This window comes from Oryzias melastigma, linkage group LG6, assembly GCF_002922805.2.
Source record: "Oryzias melastigma strain HK-1 linkage group LG6, ASM292280v2, whole genome shotgun sequence".
NCBI lineage: Eukaryota > Metazoa > Chordata > Actinopteri > Beloniformes > Adrianichthyidae > Oryzias > Oryzias melastigma.
Window position 1 is genome coordinate 6,675,977 of NC_050517.1, and position 20,413 is coordinate 6,696,389.

Sequence of the window (20,413 nt, forward strand, 5' to 3'; positions counted from 1 at the left end):
TCACTTGAGAGTAGCTGTCAGAAGTGGGATGTGGGTTTCAGCTTGGTTGTGGCTTTGTGGCTCGTGCAGGGCCTTTAATCAAGTCCTAGCAGTGTCCAGACCCGTTAGAACCTGGCCTTCACAAAACAGGACCAACAATAGCTTATTCTTATAATGATGAGAGCTTTCAAAAGGAACACAAATTTCAGTCCAATATACAAGAATAAACACAACGGAGTAAACAAAAACTAAAGTTCAAGAATAGAGTACTCTAAATCAAACATAATTAACAAATTCAGTAAATATAACCCAGTAAAAAGGTGCATCAATATTCATGCATTAGTGACATCGTAGCTAACTTCAGACAATGAGGTGCAGCACTAAAAAACTACAGTATAAGTCTAATAGTGTAGAGTCTCATCAAAGCATGTCAAGTTTTAAAATTCAACACATTTGTGGGTGTCGTACATCATTTTACCCATTATTGGAAAAAGTGTGTTGTTTTTTTTTTTTGGTCAAGCCATTCTGTCACCTCGTCAGCTAACATATGGGTTGTGTATAATTACTGAACATGAACTTCCATTAGGTTGAGTGCGTGTTGGTGTTTCTAAAGAAACAACAGCTAACAACTAAAGTTTGTCTGAATTGTTGTCAGTTCTCCTCAGCCTGCTCGTAGTGACTTGTACATTATCCATTTCTCGGGCTGCATGGTGGCGCAGCGGTTAGCGTTCTTGCCTCACAGCATGAAGGCCCTGGCTCGAGTCCCGGCTGGGGGATCTGAAACAGAAACATCAATGGACTTTTCTGTGTGGAGTTTGCATGTTCTCCCCGTGCATGTGTGGGTTTTCTCCGGGGACTCTGGCTTCCTTCCACCATCCAAAAACATGCTTCATGGTTACTCTAAATTACCTCTAGGTGTGAATGGGTGTGTGGTTGAGGCCCTGGACAGACTGGCGACCTGTCCTGGGTGTATCCTGCCTTCACCCAACAGGCCCCGGCACCCCATGACCCTGAAAGGCACAAGAGGCTGAGAAAATGAATGACTAAATATCCATTTCTCAACCAACACACATAACATGCACATTTAAGTCTTCAGGTGGCTGTTTTAGTATGGTCTGCCAGAATGGAAGTTTATTAAGTTTGGTTAAATTTAGAAACTCGTGTTTTTTCTCCTGAATTTTTGACATTTTAAAAAATTAATAAAACACTGGTGGAAAGATTATTTCTATTATCCTCAAAACATTTTTGTTCCAATATTCGACATACATAACATAACCACTATATGGAAACACCAAAGGGATTGGATGATTCTGCTTCTCTTTAAATTTTGTTGGATGTTTGAATATTTTTCTTTTTGTTTTTTAGGGTATTTGATATTCACTTTCCAGCATGATCATTTGAATGAAATAATGCATGAACAGACAGTGTGGTGACTGCTGCCCTCTGGTGTTTCTCTGCTCACTTCTCTTTGAATGTCATCCCCTTCTAGTTAATCACCAGTCTTTTTCCGTTTTCTCTTATTTTCATAGGTTTTATCGCTTTTCTATCACTCACCTTCTATCACATACTCTTCCAAACTCGGGTTTTCACAGTTCCTTTCCTTTCAGTTATTATTTCTAATTGTTTTCTTGCTTTCCCCCCTTTTCTCATCTGTTGTCTTTTATATTTTGTTACCTCACAGATCTCAGATGACCTCTTTGATGTGTGCTGCCAGGGAGGGCTACACTAAAGTCATTAACCTGCTGGTGGCTCATGGTGCAGAAGTCAATGCCCAGGACAGCAGTGGCTATACAGTGGGTTCTTTCTTTTCCAAAGCGTGTAGGATCTTTAAGCATGTTAGCCCCTGCTTTGTCTTTAGCTGTAACGTTAGAATCTATGTTAAACATCTTTAAACTCTTTGGCTTTTTAATATGATGCTGGTATTTGTCAGGCTTTGGCTGTAGCAGTGAAGTATGGAAGAGAAGAGGCAGTGTTAAAGCTTCTCCAGCTGGGGGCAGACAAAACCATAAAGACCAAGAACGGCACGAGTCCAGCTGACCTGGCCAAGTTCTTCAAGCACTCACAGGTGAGGGTTCCCACCGTACCAAAATTATTTTTTAAATGGAGCAGCGTTAGTATAAACATAGAATGAAAACAGCAATTCTCTTCTCCTTTTTCTTAAATTCCCCGTTTGGTTTGGACATGGGGGAGTGAATTCCTGCTGTTGCCGCAGACAGCAAGCGTGTTCAGGTTTGCCTTTACTGACTGCAGTTGACTTTTGCTTGATGAAATCTGGAAGTCAGCTCAGAGAAGTGAAGATAAATATCTTAGTAGGTTCAGTCACACTTGGCTAATAAGAGTAGTACAGACGTAGTAGGTGTCCATTGTAGAATATGAGCTAAACTAGCAGTTTTTACAAATGCTGTTTTCTTTATTCAAACTATAATCAGATTTCATTTACAAGAAGCAGAAAAAGAAGTAACTATTTTATCAATGGTGTAATGGGAATTGAAATCGGCCTCAGCTTATTTATTTAATACTTTATTGTTTTGAGTAATTGAGGATTAAGACAAATCTTTAATTGGTATGTAAGTTCAAACAAATGTATTACTTCCAGTCTAGTATTTTCTTAAAGCACTGATAATTTTTTAACCATCTGCCTTGTTCATAAAAAAGCTCAAATGTTGCTAACACATGTTGGCTAACACATGTCTGTTCACAGATAGCAAAAATCTTGACGTCTTCATCTCTCAACTATAATGCTGGGGCCTTTGGTTCCACAGAGGAGAGGCTGTCCAGGTTTTTCAAGACCAACTCTGAAACTCTACCGTCCATAGAAAGGTTAGACAAACCATGTTTCCTCGCATGCATGTTAAATTATGTGGTTCAGTTGGATGTTGTCTTGAAAGGAAATCCAGTTTTTAGTGCAATTTATTACAAGATTAATTGTGTGAATGCTTTCCAGCATTCACACTGTAGTGATTCTCCTGCTCCTTTCCGTACGTTTCTCAGCGAATAAAAACTCAATCACACTTTCAGCGATTTCAGCAATCTTGGTATCAGAACAATCAGTTTGTTCAGGACATTACTGCTTGTTTTTTGAAATACTAAGAAAAATATGCCCCATAGGAAATTAACGAAAAAGTCTTCAAATTTCAAAAATTTAAGTAAATTAGCAATAAGCCTCTAAATATATTCATGGGCTATGTTTTCATCTTTTATAGCAAATTTTCAAAAAATTTTGGAGTTTACCTATCATTTTAGCAAAATGCTGAAGTGTTTTGGCTAACTTGTTATCAACTGATTTTTTTTAAGACTAAGAGTTTAACTTCTATTTTAGCAAAATGCTAACATTTTTGACTTATTTAATTTACTGAGGAATTTTAGGCTAATTTTTAGTTTAGCTAGTATTTAAGTAACAAGCTAGCTTTTTTGGCTAATTGGGCATCTACTGAGGTTTTTTGGGCTAATTTGTAATTTAGCTCATATTTAAGCAATAACCTAAATATTTTTTCAAAATTTGCATGTATTGAGGATTTTTAAGCAATTTTACTACAATTTTTTAAAGCAAATTTAACATTTTTCAAATAGTTTTTGCATTTTCAGCAAATCCCTTAAGCAATTAAAGTTCACCATTTTCAGCAAAAAGCTTCAGCATCTTCAGTGACTACTTTCAGCTAAAGGCATTCACACTAGCATTATCGCAGGTAATGCAACTTTTCTAGTTACTCTAATTTGTTGTTAAAACCTTCAATTTATAACAATTGTTGTGGTTTTCTCCTGTTGTGTTTCATTTATAAAGATACAACATCAGAGAAATAGAAGGTCGAGTTATGTAATGTTAATTTTATATAATAATTACACTGAAATGAATAACTTTAATTATTAAGATAGCAAGATTGCATCACAACAGTTCACCAATCACAAGCAGCTGAATGTTGATCCCTACGAGGTACTTTGAGCTCAAAGCCATTGTAGAACATCCTCAAACAGCAAAAGCTGTGGTAGTAGCTTTGCTCCCTATTAAAGCTGCACAATATGAGATCATTTTAGGGTGCATGTAAACATTTAAAATAACCATTTATCGCAGTTCACGTCATCTTTTGCGATATGTGTGTTGCACAGGCAGATATGATGAAGATAAATTTATGAGTTATTTTCTAGGCCTACTTCCTATAAAAAAACTCAACAATTCATTGGGTTTGAGTTTAGTTCTTGTCATTATGCTTCTTGTTTTACCCATGATAATTCCACATCATGATTTAGATAAATGCAGATTAGATTGATGCAAACACACAGATTTCTGTTCAGGTAATTTCTCATTGTTTTTCCCAGTTAAAATCTAAAAAGGTCTGTGCTTTGGATAACATCCATCTTCTTAACCGCTTCATCCCTGTCGGGGTCGCGGGGGTGCCGGAGCCTATCCCGGCTACTGAAGGGCGAAGGCGGGGTACACCCTGGACAGGTCGCCAGTCTGTCGCAGGGCCTCAATCACACACACATTCACTCTCACATTCACACCTATGGGCAATTCAGAGTCACCAATTAACCTATGAAGCATGTTTTTGGACGGTGGGAGGAAGCCGGAGTCCCCGGTGAAAACCCACGCATGCACGGGGAGAACATGCAAACTCCACACAGAAAGGTCCCAGCCGGGATTTGAACCGGGGCCTTCTCGCTGTGAGGCAAGAGCGCTAACCACTGCGCCACCGTGCAGCCCGCTTTGGATAACAATACAGCACAAATGAAGCCTTATTTTTTTTCTGAACCGCCTGTCGCTCTTTGTGTTCTTCTCAGCGTAACTCGTCTTAATGATCTTGAGCTTCTTCTACATGGCCTTAATTTGAGCCACCTCACTGAAGTCATGACTGTAAGTACTCGCCTTCATGCTGACAGGAGATTGCACATACTTCTTTGTGTTTGAATTCTCCTTATTTTATTTTTTTTAAAGTTGTTCCTTTATAATCACAGGAGAAACCAGGACAATATTATTCATTTATTTGTCACATTTGTTATTTATGACAGGCAGACTTTAATCTGTGGTGGAGTGTTTAGCAGGAGTTTATAGTTGATCATTTTACTTCAAAATGGTTTGATCCATCTGAATAAACTAAGGGTTAGCTGAAGTTCTCCTCCTTGGTTTGACAGGTGTAGTAAGCCTGTGGTCACATGGAAAACCCGTGGTTAGACTACAGCAGCAGCTGTGATGTTGTCATTTTTGATCTGTTTCTTGGTTGTCTTGTTTTTTTTTCTGGAGCGCAGAACAATGACATCACATGGAACTGCCTGTTGACCATGAAGAAAGAGGACCTTGAGAAGGTAAAAAGCAACTATGATTTAAATTGCTGACTTTTTTTTATTCAAACTATATTTCTGCGTACCTAGGCTTCAGACAGATTGAACTGGTTGGATCTTAAGAATATAAATCAATTAAGTTGATTAATCGTTATAATACACCCCCAGTAAGCTTTCTATATAATTCACAACCTATAAACTGAGCAGTATTTCTATTTTGATTTCTAAATTCAGATTGGTATCACAGACCCAGAGGATCAGGGAAAGGTGCTGGATGCTGTGCACCAGATCCACTTGGATAAAGTAGACCTTAACGCCTTGTGCCAGCTGGGAGCTGTTTACAGTGGGTAAGATATTTTCCTTAAAGTCCCTCCAATGAAAATCCTGTTTTAGACATTTAACATGTCTGTGTGTCATTTTTCTTCTGAAAGAGAACAAATGTAATCAGAAATCATTTTGTTTTTTCATTTCTGAGTATTTCTCCTTTTAAATCAATCAAACTGTCTTGGACAGACTCTGTTTGAATGAATGATCTTCTTTCCATCAACAGCTCTGCTGCACATGCACTAAACCCTCATCTGTTCCTAGTGTCTAGTTCAGGTTCTGGAGAAGAGAAGATGGTATCTTCACATTGACTGCAGTCAAATGAGCCGCCGTTCACATTTCTGTGGTCAAATCAGCATCACTGGATTTTTGGTGTGAGTTTCATCCAATACTTACGGTAGCAGGACTGAGAACGCTGGAAAATCTCCACCAGACTCCACGGAGCTTCTTGATGTGACCACGGAAATGTGAACGGCGGCTCATTTGACCGCAGTTGGAAAGGATTGTAAATCAATGAAAGAGCATTTTGATGTTAGCTTTGATTATTTTATCAAGAACTCTGAGAAACCAATGATTGAATGTATTGATCACAGTCAATAAACATTGGAGAATTAGCTAAAAGAGTCTTTGGTGAACTGGAAGGAGAAAGAATCAGGATTTTGGAGGAAGTTCTGTCCATGAAGATCTTCAATTCACTTTTTAACAAAATTAATATTCTTTGCACAGGAGTATATCTGAGGTCACATTTTTGAGAACACTTTTTTAAGACATTTTAATTTTTTAATGTATTCAAATGCAAGTGTAATTTAAAAAAAACAGCAAAAGAATAGAATTGAACTTTAGATGCAGCTCACAAGTTAGTTGTGCTAATTTTAGAAGAGACCTGCGGGCAGCTTGTGTGGTCCTTGGGGGCAACTTGGTGCCCGCAGGCACCGGGTTGGTGACCCCTGCTGTAGGCTGCTCAAATGTAGTGACAAGTGTGCCTCAACGGTTTTCCCATCATCACTCTCTGCTCCTAGATAAACTAACAGCAGGGAAAGGGAGGTGTGGGTGCAGCAGGGACTGACTGACACTGTTTACTCGCTCCTCAGACAGAGTGCTAGGAGTCCTGAAACGGCTGGCTGCCGGGTGCCCTCAGCAGGAGAATTTACCATTGAGATAAGAACTATCAATGCCCCACAGTTTTGGGGGAGGGGTTCATAAGCATGAGTAAATGATCATTAATTACATTATTCATTGCAATAAAATGCAGAGGTAAGAAGAAAAATTGGCAGCCAGCTGAGTTTCCTACGGAACTTGGTGAGTTTGTGCTTAAAAAAAGGACAGCATCAATACTGATCCAAACCTTCAGCCTGTCTGTTTTCTAATGTGGCATTAGCACTTTATAAATCACTTTAACCTTGTCTTGACGCCAAATGAACTTTTCTGCAAGTTTCTCATGCATCTGCACTGCACACATGCATTTATGATGTTCTTATTATTGTATTTACTGCTTTTAAATGAAAATGTCTTCAATGTGACGCAGTGTTTCTGCTCTCCAGGAAGTGTTGTGGATTTATAAAAGTATGGTAAATGGCTGGAAGTATAGATGTATGTTGACACACCTCTCATTATGGGTTCATATTAGGGGTGTTGCGGATCACAAAACTCACGGTTCGGATCGTGTCACGGTTTTAGGGTCACGGTTCGGATCACTTTTCGGATCAGTAAAAAGTTAAAAAAAAAAACAACAAAAAAAACACCACCACCAACAACAACAACAACAACATGAAAGCTAAATTAATTTTTGGAAACGTTTCAAATCATATATTCAAAATGAATATAAAGTACTTCCCTTACACAAAAGTTCAAAACTTTTGCTCACTGAGGCCTATTTATTAAAACAAAAAATCTTTAAAGTTTGAACACAAGCAAAATGCTAAAACTTGTAGTTTCTGAATACATACAAATCTACAAAAACAGAGAAAAGAATGCTTAAAAATAGTTTTGAAAATACCAAATCTATCTGGTGTTCACTTGAAATACAAATGTTCTGATCCCACTCGCCAAATGGGGACATTTAAATATTTAAAATAATAATAATTATCTGTAAAACGTGGCACTGTTGCACCCGCTTTTCCTGGTGATCTTTTTGGCTTGCCATAAAATCATGTCCATTACGGATGTATTCTTTGAATCCAGAAATTGAAACGTGTACTGATGCTTTTATTCAGGTCTTAACATTAAATAAACCTGATATCTATCCATCCGCGTCAAGTTGAGTAAAGTTTGTGACGGAAGCTGCAGGGTTTTTCCTGGCTTAAAATAAGGTGGTGGTGTCTCGTGGGGACTTCAGATTTGTATACCTTAACAAGTTTATTTTATTATTATTATTATGTAACTTTATTGAACATTCTTTCAATTTACATATTTTACTATAGATCACCTCATTATAAAACAGAAATGTAACTAACAAGCCTAATTTTGATACACAATAAAACAACAAATTATTCTAGTTTGAAGCTCCATACAAAAGCTTCAGAAGAAACCCTCAAATTCATGGCCCCGCCCCCTTGTCCGTTTACGAGCACTCTCTCCTTTCCGCGCGGCAATAGACAGACTGTCTCCTTTTTTCTTTTTTCACGGAGGTTCTCCTCTAAATCAGGTGTTTAAACTCCTGATTTTAAAGCGTGTCTTCTCTCCCTCAAACTCTGTGGGTCTGACGGTAACAAACAGCTGTGGAAGAATAGTCCAGTCGGACCGAACCATTTTCAATTAAGAGGAAGGGGGGTCCACAGACGATGTTTCCAAAACAAAATATATAATTATTGTTACCTTGACATTAAAATCAAAATATTTGCGATTATATATTGGTTATTGGTTTACTGAAATTATTTTTTCTGTTGTATCATTTTGTCATCATTCGGGTCTCCGTGGACTCTCTCTCAGTCTGGGCTCCTAGAATCAGCCACATCCCCCCTTTTCCAGGAGCTGGTGGCGGCCGACACCAAATTCTCTATGCAGGAAAAGCTCTGAAAGCTCCGCCCACACGCAGCGGGAGATTCAGGAACAGACTTTAAGAAATAACCGTGAAGCTGTTACTTCAGCGCTGGTCAAAACAAAGAGGATTTACAGGAATTTGACAGAATTTCATTGATGTGAACGGACAATGGTTAAAATTATGAGAGCCCAAGGTGTGTGCGCTCGCTGGGGGTGGGGGTCGGAGTGGTCCGCGGTACACACGTGTCCGAACCGTGTCCCGAACCGTGGCTTCTGATCCGTACGGACCACGGATAATCCGTGATCTGCAACACCCCTAGTTCATATGTGTTTTTATATGAAGGTTTCGGTTTGTGCACACTTACAAAAAACTGAAGTTTTTTTATTTAAATATAATGTGCAATTTGTGTAAAGCCTCATTCCATTTTTGTTCTGTATTCTGTAGATCTTACATAAAGTCTCTAGAACATGTCAATGTCGAGGCCCGGGGGCCAGATCCGAACCTCTGGGTAATCTTATCCGGCCCGCCGGATCTTTTAAAAAAAAAAATTGTCATTAACAATCTGATTTTATCTTGTATTTCCAGGCTTTGTTTTGTTCGTCAGCATGTTCATATATCGTATAATTTAACAGGATATATTTTATGGGAATTTGTGTTATTTTTAAGTGTAATTTTTCACATAAAATGATGTAAAAGTAAAGATATTTGAGTTTTTTTTTCTTTTAAAGATTAAACTCAACCTTTTAATAAACTAAACTAAAAAAGTGTGTTTTTAACTTGTATAATTTTCACAAAATATATTGTTATGGAGAATCAAATATTGAAAGTTATTAAAGGTTTAAGTTTGTTTATTCTAGAATAATATTCCTGCCTGTTTTTAGTCATATCTATGTTAAAAAGTTCAGTCTTTAAAGTTTAAAAAATGTAGTTTTAGTGTGTTCATTAAGTGTATGTGTTTTGCCCCCCTGTGCGATTGAGTTTGATGCCTCTGCTCTAGAATACTCTTCCCTCATCTCTGTGACATCTATCATATCAGGAATATCTTTTTGTCATTGATGCAGAATAAGTTATTTTAGTGTAATTCTTTCTTATCAGACTGTTAAAAAAACATTCTATAAAAAGCCTTCAACTGTTCCAGAAATCTGTTGCTAAAGTTTTGATCAGACATTCATAGGAAAAGTCATATTACACCAAATGTAACTTCTTTTCAAAGAAGAATGCATTTCATTTTCTTAACATGAAAGCCAAATTTGAAGCTGGCTGTGATAAAAAATGTATATTAAAGGAAGGTATGGGTTATCTGATCCCTACTTTAAGTTGTGTTGGAGTTAGGATCCACCTAACATTTTCATCTCTGTAAATCCTTGACTTTAGTCACAACTGTCCTTAAGGGTGGATACAGGGTGTCTGGGTAAAAAGGTATCATGCACATGTATCAATCAACCCATATAAAATATCATGGTTGTCGACCGCTCAGTGAGCCTGTAGAGTGAAAATGTTCATACACGTTTCTCTACCAACATGCTGCAGTTGAAGTTGAAGCAAACACTTCTTCTTTTTTCAAACCACCAGGTTCTAGTGATAGGTGTGCGCTCCTTGCGTGCAACCTGACAGGTAGAAATGAAAAAAATTAGTTTTTGAGTAGACATTCGACTGGCACTTGCCTATTAACTTCACACACTGTTTGGCTACATTTGTAGGGAGTATTTAAGGAGCCAGTACTCGCACAAGAGTGCTGCCTAAGAACTCGGTACGACAGCATCACCTGTACGTCATAAGAGTGTGTAACTTATATTACCCGTAAAAATGCAGCTTCTCTCTACGGCCCTCTATGGACACAGACAACCCAGAAACCCACAGCACTCTTACGGGTCAACTAGGGCTGGGGGATATGGAATTTTTCTATCTCGATTTAGTTTTTTCCCTATCAGGTGATAACTATATAGATATATAAATCAAATAACTATGTTGGTCTAATTTGAACACTGTGGCTCAAAAAGGAAATGTGTAATCATCAGCAGGTTGCTTTGTTTTAAATATTTATTTCCTGTCAACACAACAGAAAATCATACAACTAGTTTTTTAAATAACTAAGAAAATAAATAAATATAAAATTAATGCATAAGTTTTCAGGTTTCAAAAGAGAGTATGAATAAAATAGACCACTAAACTGTTTGTTCAGTTCCATTTAAAAACAAAGGACTAATTTTACAAATACATTCTAATGCTTTTAGACTTTACAAAACAAGCATAGAATTATAATATTTTACACAGAACTACCTTAGGCATTTTACTTTTGAGCTTTTTATGAATTTCTTTTAAAAAAATCAATTTATAAATGGGATGAGCACGTATCTGTTATCATCTAACTGTAAAATTAAATGCACACACGCTTAGAAAAAATTGAGAGATTCACCAGAAATTAAGAAATTTCTGAAATGTACCAGAAATTAAGAAATTTCTGGTAAATTAGCCTGAAACAGCCTGAAAACAAAGATTTGGACTACTGTTATCATTGACATTAAAGCTGGAGTGGTCTCGTGAGGGAAGGAGGTGGGGTGTTCAGCACAACATCTGACACAGGCTGCTGTTTTTGTGTAACACCCACTGCTAGTACACGGTGGATTCAATTCTGTCATATTAAAAAATGTATTTTTTTGTTAATATAATATGAATGAAATGTTTGTATTTATCCACGTTTCAGAGTCTGGTCAGTGAAAATATTGTCTGACTGTAAACAGGTCCATGTTTACATGCGGGCGGCACACGGAACAGCTCGTTAGCATTAGCATTATGCTATAAATCAACAGTTTTTTAAATAAAATTTTGGGTTGCTGCTATGAGTCCAACTGGTTTGTCTTCCAGTTCTAACTGGCTCCCGGTAAAAATCACCAGATGTTCCGCTGCTTCATCAGTCATTTGTACGAGCTACTTTCAAATGAAAGCTAAGACAATTTAATTTTGTTGAAATGACTAAGATTATAGTAATTTACAATTTAGCTTGATTTAGTGTTGGGGAGCATTGGTAGGTCATCATTGGTCTTTAAAGTGTTGTGTGTTGTTCCAGCAGTTTACCAAGTCCATGTTTTAAGGGGATGTACTGAACAGAGCGTGCTGTACAGCAGGTGTAGAAACCAAATCAACAGCTAAACATCAAGCAACACATTTGTTTTTTTTTACTGTTGTGAGCTATTTCTTTACTTGTAATTTTTTCTGTATGATATCAGCAAATGAAGGGATGTCAGAAACAGAAAAGCTGCAGAATCTGAATATTAGTGGCTTTTAGAAACCTCTTGGTGTTGTTTTTGTGTTTTAGGTGTGAAGATCTGCAGAACTTCCTCATCAGTGTGAATCATCAGTGCTGTTACCTGATAGAAGTGATCCATGACGTCGTCAGCCGCTTTCCTCGTCAGGCTTCTCAGGCACGTGGATTTGAAATGATTCCCTCACAATCGCCATCATGCTTACGCATTTTAGGAACAGTCAAACTCTTAAAAATCATAAAAGCTTTTCATTTAATGTGTGTTTCACCTTAAGTGAATAAAGGTTTTTGTTTCTCTGGTCTCCAATTAGCTGGTCTTCTCTCTGGACTCGGGGAAGGATGCCCAGTCCATCTGCAGACAGCTGGTCCTCCAGACCAAAGACCTGGAAAAGGAAGTGTCTTGTCTCCATAGTCTGCTGTGCAAGGTCAGCACGTGCACACACCCACTCACTTCCCACAAACCAGCCAGATCATTCATAAAAAAGAAAATTAATAAAAACTGTTCTCTTAAACATGAAGCAATAATAAAGCTGTTCCTTCTCCTTTTGGAAGGTGTTGCAGGTTTGATGCCACACCCTTCTGCCCTCCCATGCATCCTTGTGTTCTAGTCCTAAAGTCAGTGTTTATTATGGGAGCAGCGGTAATCCATCAGGGCTCTAGAGTGCAACCAATTTGGTCGCATTTGCGACTAGATTTTTCATTGGTGTACCAAAAAAAAATTTTTTGGTTGCACTGGTGCAGACTTTGAAGTTGAAAGTATTTTTGTAAATTATGTATGTGTTGAAAGAATTAAGGAATTGTAAGTGTGTTTGAAGCATATGGCTGGGTTGAGGTCGAGGTGTTGCCTGGGTACGTGTTGAGGCATGGTCATGTCATGACCTAGGTGGGGGTGGTGTCGTGGCCTGGGTGGGGGTCTTGCCGTGGCCTTGGTGGGGGTCATGCCATGGCCTGGGTGGTGGTCCTGCCGTGGCCTGGGTGGGGGTTGTGCCGTGGCCTGCGTGAGGGTCGAAGCGTGGTCATGCCATGACCTAGGTGGGGGTCGTGCCGTGGCCTGCATGGGGGTCGAAGCGTGGTCATGCCATGACCTAGGTGGGGGTCGTGCCATGGCCTGGGTAGGGGTCGTGCCGTGGCCCTGGTGGTGGCCCTGCTGTGGCCTGGGTAGGGGTCGTTCCGTGACCTTGGTGGTGGTCGTGCTGTGGCCTGGGTGGGGGTCGAGGCATGGTCATGCCATGACCTAGGTGGAGGTCATGCCATGGCCTGGGTGAGGGTCATGCCATGGCCTTGGTGGGGGTTGTGCTGTGGTTTGCTAGGGGTAGTGCCATGGCCTGAGTGGTGGTCATGCTGTGGCCTGGGTGGGTGTAGTGCCGTGGTCTGGGTAGGGGTTGTTCCGTGATCTTGGTGGTGGTCGTGCTGTGGCCTGGGTGGGGGTTATTCCATGGCCTTACCAGATGTTGCCATTTGTCCTCACTTCTCCAGTACGTTGTATGTTGCCACAGATCTCCAAGTCTGGTATGACAGAAAGCCAGCTTAGTTTTTCTTACATTTTCATTCTAGTGATGAGTTATTGACGGAGTAAAAATGCTTCTTTAAGGATATTTGGACCAAATACTCACTATTCATGGATCTATTCATCCTTTCCTCAAAACAAATCAGTCATTCGTTTTTCCTTTGCAAAAAGTCAGCCCCAAACTATGATGTTTCCACCTCCATACTTCACAGTGAGTATTCAGCGTTTCCTCCTGCGCTGTGAGGGGCATTTCGACCAAACGGTTCCATTTTGGTTTCATCTGACCACATGACCTTCTCCCAATCCTCCTCTGGATCATCCAGATGGTCCCTGGAGAGATCTGGACAATCTGTGTTAGAGTTTAAGACTTACTTTGTAGAGATTTACTACCGAACATACTACAGAATCAGTTTATTCCCATGGGAGGGAAGTTCTCACATTCCTTGAAAATAAATTTCCATAGATATAAAAGCTCAACCATGGATGAGGAACCTTAGAAAAATGTTGGCCTCGCTCTGATCAAAGGTGTTCTGTCTCTCTTCTTAATTGTATCTTCACAGCTCTTGATGCTGGAATATTAGATCTGTCTTTTTTTTTTTTTGCAGTTTCTTTTCGCATATTTAATGAACTAAAGAAACTCCAAAAGGAAAACATCTCACTCTCCTGACTTACTGAGGAACAGCTGTACAGTACACTCATTGACCAACTGATGGTGGCAAAGCCAAAAGAAGAGCCCCATGAAAACTTTCTGACTTAACATCTCTCTGAGCCAGGCTTTTTTACAGTATCTCCTCACACTCCATCATCAGCCCTCACTCAACTGTCTCTGTCAGGAAATCTTCTGGTGTGAATGTCTGGTTCTCCTCCCATTACTGAGCGAACTGAATTAAATTGAACTGAATGTATGTATTGAGTAAGGACCGATATAAAAACATAGACATACTGTCGATGGCAGTCCCATGCCCATATCATATTCATAATGCTTTTAGCCATGACTAGTTTGCAGCATTTGTCCTTAGCTGGGCTTTGTTTGTTTTACAAATTACAGATATGTGTAAAATACAGGAAATAATACAAAATGTAATTGTTAAAAAAATACATAAACCAGTTTAAAAGATACAGGGACAAATCAATAGAATAAAAAAAAAACACATCAAATCAACCTGATAAAACATGAGGACAGCACTGCTGCTGATAAAACCAAGACTTTGTTAGTTTTTTAAAAGGTTAAAACTGGACACAGAATTCAAATCAGGGGGGAGTGAGTTCCAAAGTCTTGTACTTTTCACTGAAAGGGCAGACTGCGCAAAACTTGTTTTGCAGAAAGGTATTTTACAATTCCCATTAGAGACTGCTCTGGTTGACCTGCTCCAAGTCTCTAATTTACAGATAAAGGTCCTTAGAGGCAGAACTCAAACAAGGTTCTGCAGAAATTGGGCTTACGGGACGCTGAACCACAAACACTAAAACTCAGCCTTGCCTTAAAGTTTGTACAGATCTGGCTTTGACTTTTCCACTTGAGTAATGGGTTTGATAAAATTCCCTTGGATGAATAAAAACACAGCTCTGATTGAGATAAATGAGCATATTTTTTAAAAGCAGCAGCAGTATATCGAATGCTCTGAAGACCCACTGCAGTAAAAGCTGTGTTTTTAAAACGTTTGTAGAGACAACTTTCTTGTGGAAGCATCATGATGCTACGTTCACTCCGAACGTAATTCGTGCAGCAGAAGCGAACAGTTTCAATGTTAAGTCAGTGGCAGTGCGGCGGTCTGGCAGCAGTGAGACTTGAGCGGCGTAGCCAAAGATAAACTTTCTACATTTTGGCAGGTTTCTGTGTTGTATCTACCAATCAGGGACTCAGCTTTGAGTATGTGACGTTTTCAGTGACTCGATCAGTGGGTGGAATATGAATCCAATACGAGGGTTTATGTCCTGAACTTCCATCCATTTACTCAACCCGCTGGAGTCACATGATTGCCTGAGCCCGCCCTGCAACTGCTGTGTGAAGGCGGAATCCACTCAGCTTTCACTCCCACAGCGGCTCTCTGGATAGTCAGCCTCCTGGGTGTCAGTGGGGTGCACTCACTTGAAATGCTGGCAGACAGCTAATGCAAGGGCTTCCGGCTTGGGCCTTCAGAACTTTGTGATATTTTTCTTATTTTCAGCGAGACAATATTAACTTTAAAAAAATGTCCCCTAATTTTCTTTTTCTTTTCCTCTCTCTGGTTAATGTGAGACTTTAATCAAATCCTACACATTATATTCTTTCTGAGTTTGTTACTCTTAAAACAAGAATGTTAATTATTATCATTGAGTTTTTTTTGTCTTGGTTAGCCTGTTTTTGCAGAATTAACAGACATTACTGCAGATCACACCCTAAATGCAAATAATTGAGTATGAAGAAACAAGGTGCCGAACAGGACAAACATTTATTGAACACTCTAAAACTGCATTTTTAAAACTTAAAAACGTAACTTTTTAATATAATAATATTCCAGAATATCATCCCAGAATAAATCAACTTAAACCTTAATTAACTTTCAATATTTTACTCTCCATAAAAATAAATTTTGTCAAAATTATACAAGAAAGAAATAAAGACAAGATAACATCGGGACATTAAATACAAAAATAAAATGATCTGGAGGGCCGGATAGAATTACCCGGCGGGTCAGATCTGGCCCTCGACTTTGACACATGTGTTATAGGTATGGCTAACTACTATTGTTAAATTTAACTACTTTTTTTCTTAAATCAAGCATGTCTGTTTCTTGAAACAAGACCACTCACCATTCATGATCAACACTTCTTCTTAAAAATGTTATTTTAAGTAAAAATAACTATCTTAAAATTAGATGTTTTTAAGATCAAACGTCTCAACAAGATATTTAAGATTTCTTGTATTAAAACAAGTCATTTTTAGCTTACTGAAAAGTCAATTTTGTCTTAAATAAGGTGTAATAAGATATTTACAGTCACAGAAACACAGCGGAAGTCATACAGACACAGCCCCGGAGTGAGATAGAAGCCCCCAGTAATGGAAAAATATTTGAATGATCACATTAACCCAGAGATGGAGACACAATTACCGATATTTTTTTTGTTGAACTCTTCACAATAAATAAATCTGATTTCTCAACATCATCTGTGATGACACTGCTCTATAAATCGATCATCATAAAAACATTGGCCGTTGGCTCCTCCTACATGCGCTCCCACGAGCAGCGAATTCGCCACGTGGCGAAAGATGGGTAGGCCATGCAAATTTGTCGCACGGATCACATGTGGTGTGAACGTAGCATGAGGAGCAAATATGTGAACATTTAAAGGCCTCGTGCGGTGAAAATCGTGATTTTTCTTAAACTGCAATAAAACATTAGTATTTATGTCACAAATGAACCCCCGTATAATTATTTTGTCACCCGCGGCCCCGTGCACTCTCTTCAAGCGTTCAAAGATAGCGCGGTTACTCAGATTTTGGGCAGCCACCGATAAGTAGGTCATAGGTCGTGTGACGTCAGTACAGGAACATCCAGCTAGATCCGCTAGTGTTGTGATGACTTTCTGGGCATGGAATTACTTAACATAATAGAATTTGGACTGCCGTGGATTTGGGGATTCGAACGGGATAATGGTGAATAGGTGTGTGGTATTTGGGTGCAGTAATGTGCCGAAGAAGGGGGTCTCCCTTTATGAATTTCCCCTTTCAATAAAGGAGAGGGGCGCTCCCTGGTCAGGGGGAGGCTTTGAGCCCTCCCCGGCCCTCCGGAGGAGGAACACGGGGGTGTACGGGCACCTGGCGGGCGCGCTCCGGACGGCCAGCGTTTTAAGTCAATATTTTTTATCAGATTAGTTTTCCAAGACTTTCTAAATTAAAAAAAAAAAATTGCCACTGCACGAGGCCTTTAAAGTACTAGAAATGTCACCATAAAAATGACCAATAAATAGAACAGAAAACCAAACTTGTTTGTTCAGGAGAACGGAACCTTTGGAGTTCCATCACCTCTGAGCCTCATCAAGACCCTGACACCATGCAAACGTTTAATGAAATTTCCCATAGGACGGCTAATGCTAACGCTCGGTCGACCTAAACATACATTACTGACTAAATGAACATCTTTATAAACATACAGACATGAATTTTACAGACTCGTTTAAGGACATTTTTTTAAAGTAACTATTTGTGACCTAAAACATACATATTTTGTCTCTCATACTGTCTTCTTCTGGAATAAGGTGTAATGCTATAGTGTCGCAACCTAGTGAAATGTCCTCCAGGAGAAGCAGAACAATGTTTCCAATGTTAATGATCTGAACATTTTAGTTAGAACTTCTGCTTTAGAGAATCCATGTAACACTGGATGATATTAACAATCTCATTATTTCACTGATACATTTACAGGAAGTGAACTGGATCAGATTAATATAAATATATTCAAATCATATAGTAGATTATTAATGTTTTTCTAAACAAATTTGTCTAAATGTGCAAACTCTAAACTGAATTGAATTTCAGATTCTGAAGAATTGAAAAAAATCTGAATCAATTCAATTCAGGCTCTTGTGAATTGAATTGAATTGAATCCTATCTGGAAATTATAATCAATACCCAAACCTAATTTTTTTTCTCAATTTTCAAACCTTTTTTTTACAGCATTTATATAATTGATATTAATGTTTCTGTGTCTAAAGTCATTATATCTGTTTTGACACATAAAAGAATTAAAAGGATTTCCGTTCACTCATCTTAAATGAAGGATGAACGCAACAAATGCCTGAGGAACCTAGAAGAGCTGAGGCAAAAGTAAAAAAGTTTTGATTTCCAGCTTTGACTTCCCAGAAGGAGACTCAGCTCTGCTGAATGTGACAGTCACCCGTGTCTTAGGAAGTAAGTCGGCTGTGAGACGCGACTCCCCATGAGAAACCTTCAGGATCTGGCACAGGAAATGCCGATGATTCAGGTTTGCTGGTCAAACCAAACTGGTGGTCTCAGACGTTTTCTAATCCCTGCAGCCGGAGAGTTTCTCACATTTTCCTCATCTTCTGAAGTTTTTTTTTCTTTTTCTCATGTCAGTTCTACTTTCTCTCCACAGATGGAGGAAAGCAGGGATTGCTGTGAGCTTCGTCCTCCTGGTTCTCACAAAGGATGGAAGAAGTCTCTGGTCGCCGGGGTTGTAGTGGGCATGCTGGGAGCCACCTCGCTGCTGCTCGTGTGTAAAGCTTGCAAGTGGTAAATCATCTGATCACAAAGCAGAGGTTTCACCATTAGTTTATTTTATTTGAGCTGTCAAAATCTGTTTTTGTTTTTGAAGTAAAATTCCATTTTTGCTGCAGTTTTTTTCCCAAGTTTTCAGAGAAAAAGTAATATTTTTAAGTTTTAAAGGAAGGTTTCGATGTCGTGTTTATAATAAAGCAATCTTCCTGTACTGTAGTTCCTCCTCGTCTTCTGTTATGACGATATATCCTTAGCAAAATGTAGAACGTAGCCTGAAAGTATTCTTGAGTGTAAGTATAGCAAGTATACTGTAGACTAGGGGTGTAACGACTCATTTTAACAATACAATTTATCGTCAATGCAGGGGCAGTCTTCCAGATTCTTTGTATTTCTTCAAGATAATCAAGTAAACAAGAATGAATGTCAAATCCATTCACATTTCAGTTTGATCAATTTGTTTTTCCACATCAGGATAATCCAAGGGAACATTGTTAGAACATTCTATCACACTGTATGGTCACATCTCTTTGTTAAATTCAAAGTGTTTCCACTCATTGGACTGGAATGATGGTTGATCAGCTTTTGCTGCATCATATCTGTGTTCGCTGGGATGGGGCTTCAGGGTTCCTGCAGGGTCTCAAAAGCCTTAACGGCATTGTACAGTAAATATGAGTTTGGAAATTATATCTTAAAAAAACCTTAAAAAAAATCTGGAATTTTAAGATCTGAGCCCAAAAGCTCTTAGAAACTTCTCTATTTCACATTTCTTCTCAAAAATGTAACTTTTTAACCACCATTATTTTCAAATAGTGCACGTGTCAAAGTCAAAGTAATTCTATCTGGCCCTCCAGATCATTTTATTTTATTGTTGTTAATGACCCAATGTTATCTTGTGCTTTTTTCTAACTTTTATAATTTTGACAAAATATATTTTTAGAGTAAAATGTTGAAAGTTATTTAAGGTTTAGTTAGCTAGATTTGATTTTGTAGATTAAACTAGAATATATCTTTAGGAGGCAGGAAAGAGGATTTAATCTCACCAGTTTGCATCTTTATAGAGGATAAACTTGATCCTATCATTAGAGCCACTCAACTCGATTCTAATTTACATCTAGTTTAACCCTTTAGCACTGAACGTGTCGCCGGCGTTACATTTGCACAAGCGCTCTTTAAATCCTGTAATTTCTAAACGGTCTGCTCTATTTGAAACATTCCAACAGTTTCTGAAAGCTGAGACTTTGCGCTTTCTTGTCAATATTGTGTCACTACGGTAATCCCACACGCGTGACTGTCACTGGCAGCATCATCAAGGCCTTTTAGGAGCCAAGGGCAGAACTGCCCTCTGTGACCAAAAACACCTGTAGATATTTTACATTATTTGCACTGTTTTTGCTAATTTAGAGAGAAAGATACAGAAATTTTGTTATAAATAGTTTGATACTGGACAAATTTCAACTTTTAACAATCGAAACTTGTTCATGTTCATTTGCACTGTTTTTCTCACCAAAAGCTCTAAAAATAACATTTCAATTTTGGAATTTTTTTACATTTTAGATTGTTATAACACTATTATGAAACGGAATAAATTGTAAAATGATGATAGATATTGAAAACTCAATGTCTTCTGGAAAAAGAGGCAAAAGCTCAAATTTGTTGGAGATTCTCAGACCCTGTCATAGTCACAAATAGCAGAAAAGTCCAGGCGGACATTTTGATGCTTATCTGTTGTAGGGTTAACATTTTTCTGTTTATTTTTAAAAAAGAAAATCTGCTGTTTTTGAGAGTCTGCTTTTCTCTTTTGTTTTAATTTTCCACTGAGATCACGAGAACAATCCAATTTGCCCATTAATCTGGTCTGTCCCAGAGTCC

The 20,413-nt window shown here is 38.5% G+C and overlaps 1 protein-coding gene across 1 annotated transcript in view; it reads left to right on the forward strand.

The window, feature by feature from the left end:
* The window catches only part of asz1 (ankyrin repeat, SAM and basic leucine zipper domain containing 1), a 43,266-nt gene extending 24,506 nt beyond the window's left edge, over positions 1-18,760 (forward strand). The window contains exons 5-13 of the mRNA XM_024261950.2: positions 1,661-1,772; positions 1,910-2,044; positions 2,681-2,799; positions 4,756-4,828; positions 5,221-5,277; positions 5,488-5,600; positions 11,874-11,979; positions 12,131-12,244; positions 18,423-18,760. Coding sequence (XP_024117718.1) covers positions 1,661-1,772; positions 1,910-2,044; positions 2,681-2,799; positions 4,756-4,828; positions 5,221-5,277; positions 5,488-5,600; positions 11,874-11,979; positions 12,131-12,244; positions 18,423-18,563 — 970 coding nt within the window. The 3' untranslated portion in view covers positions 18,564-18,760. The remainder of the gene's footprint in view (positions 1-1,660; positions 1,773-1,909; positions 2,045-2,680; positions 2,800-4,755; positions 4,829-5,220; positions 5,278-5,487; positions 5,601-11,873; positions 11,980-12,130; positions 12,245-18,422) is intronic.
* Positions 18,761-20,413: the final 1,653 nt, after the last annotated feature.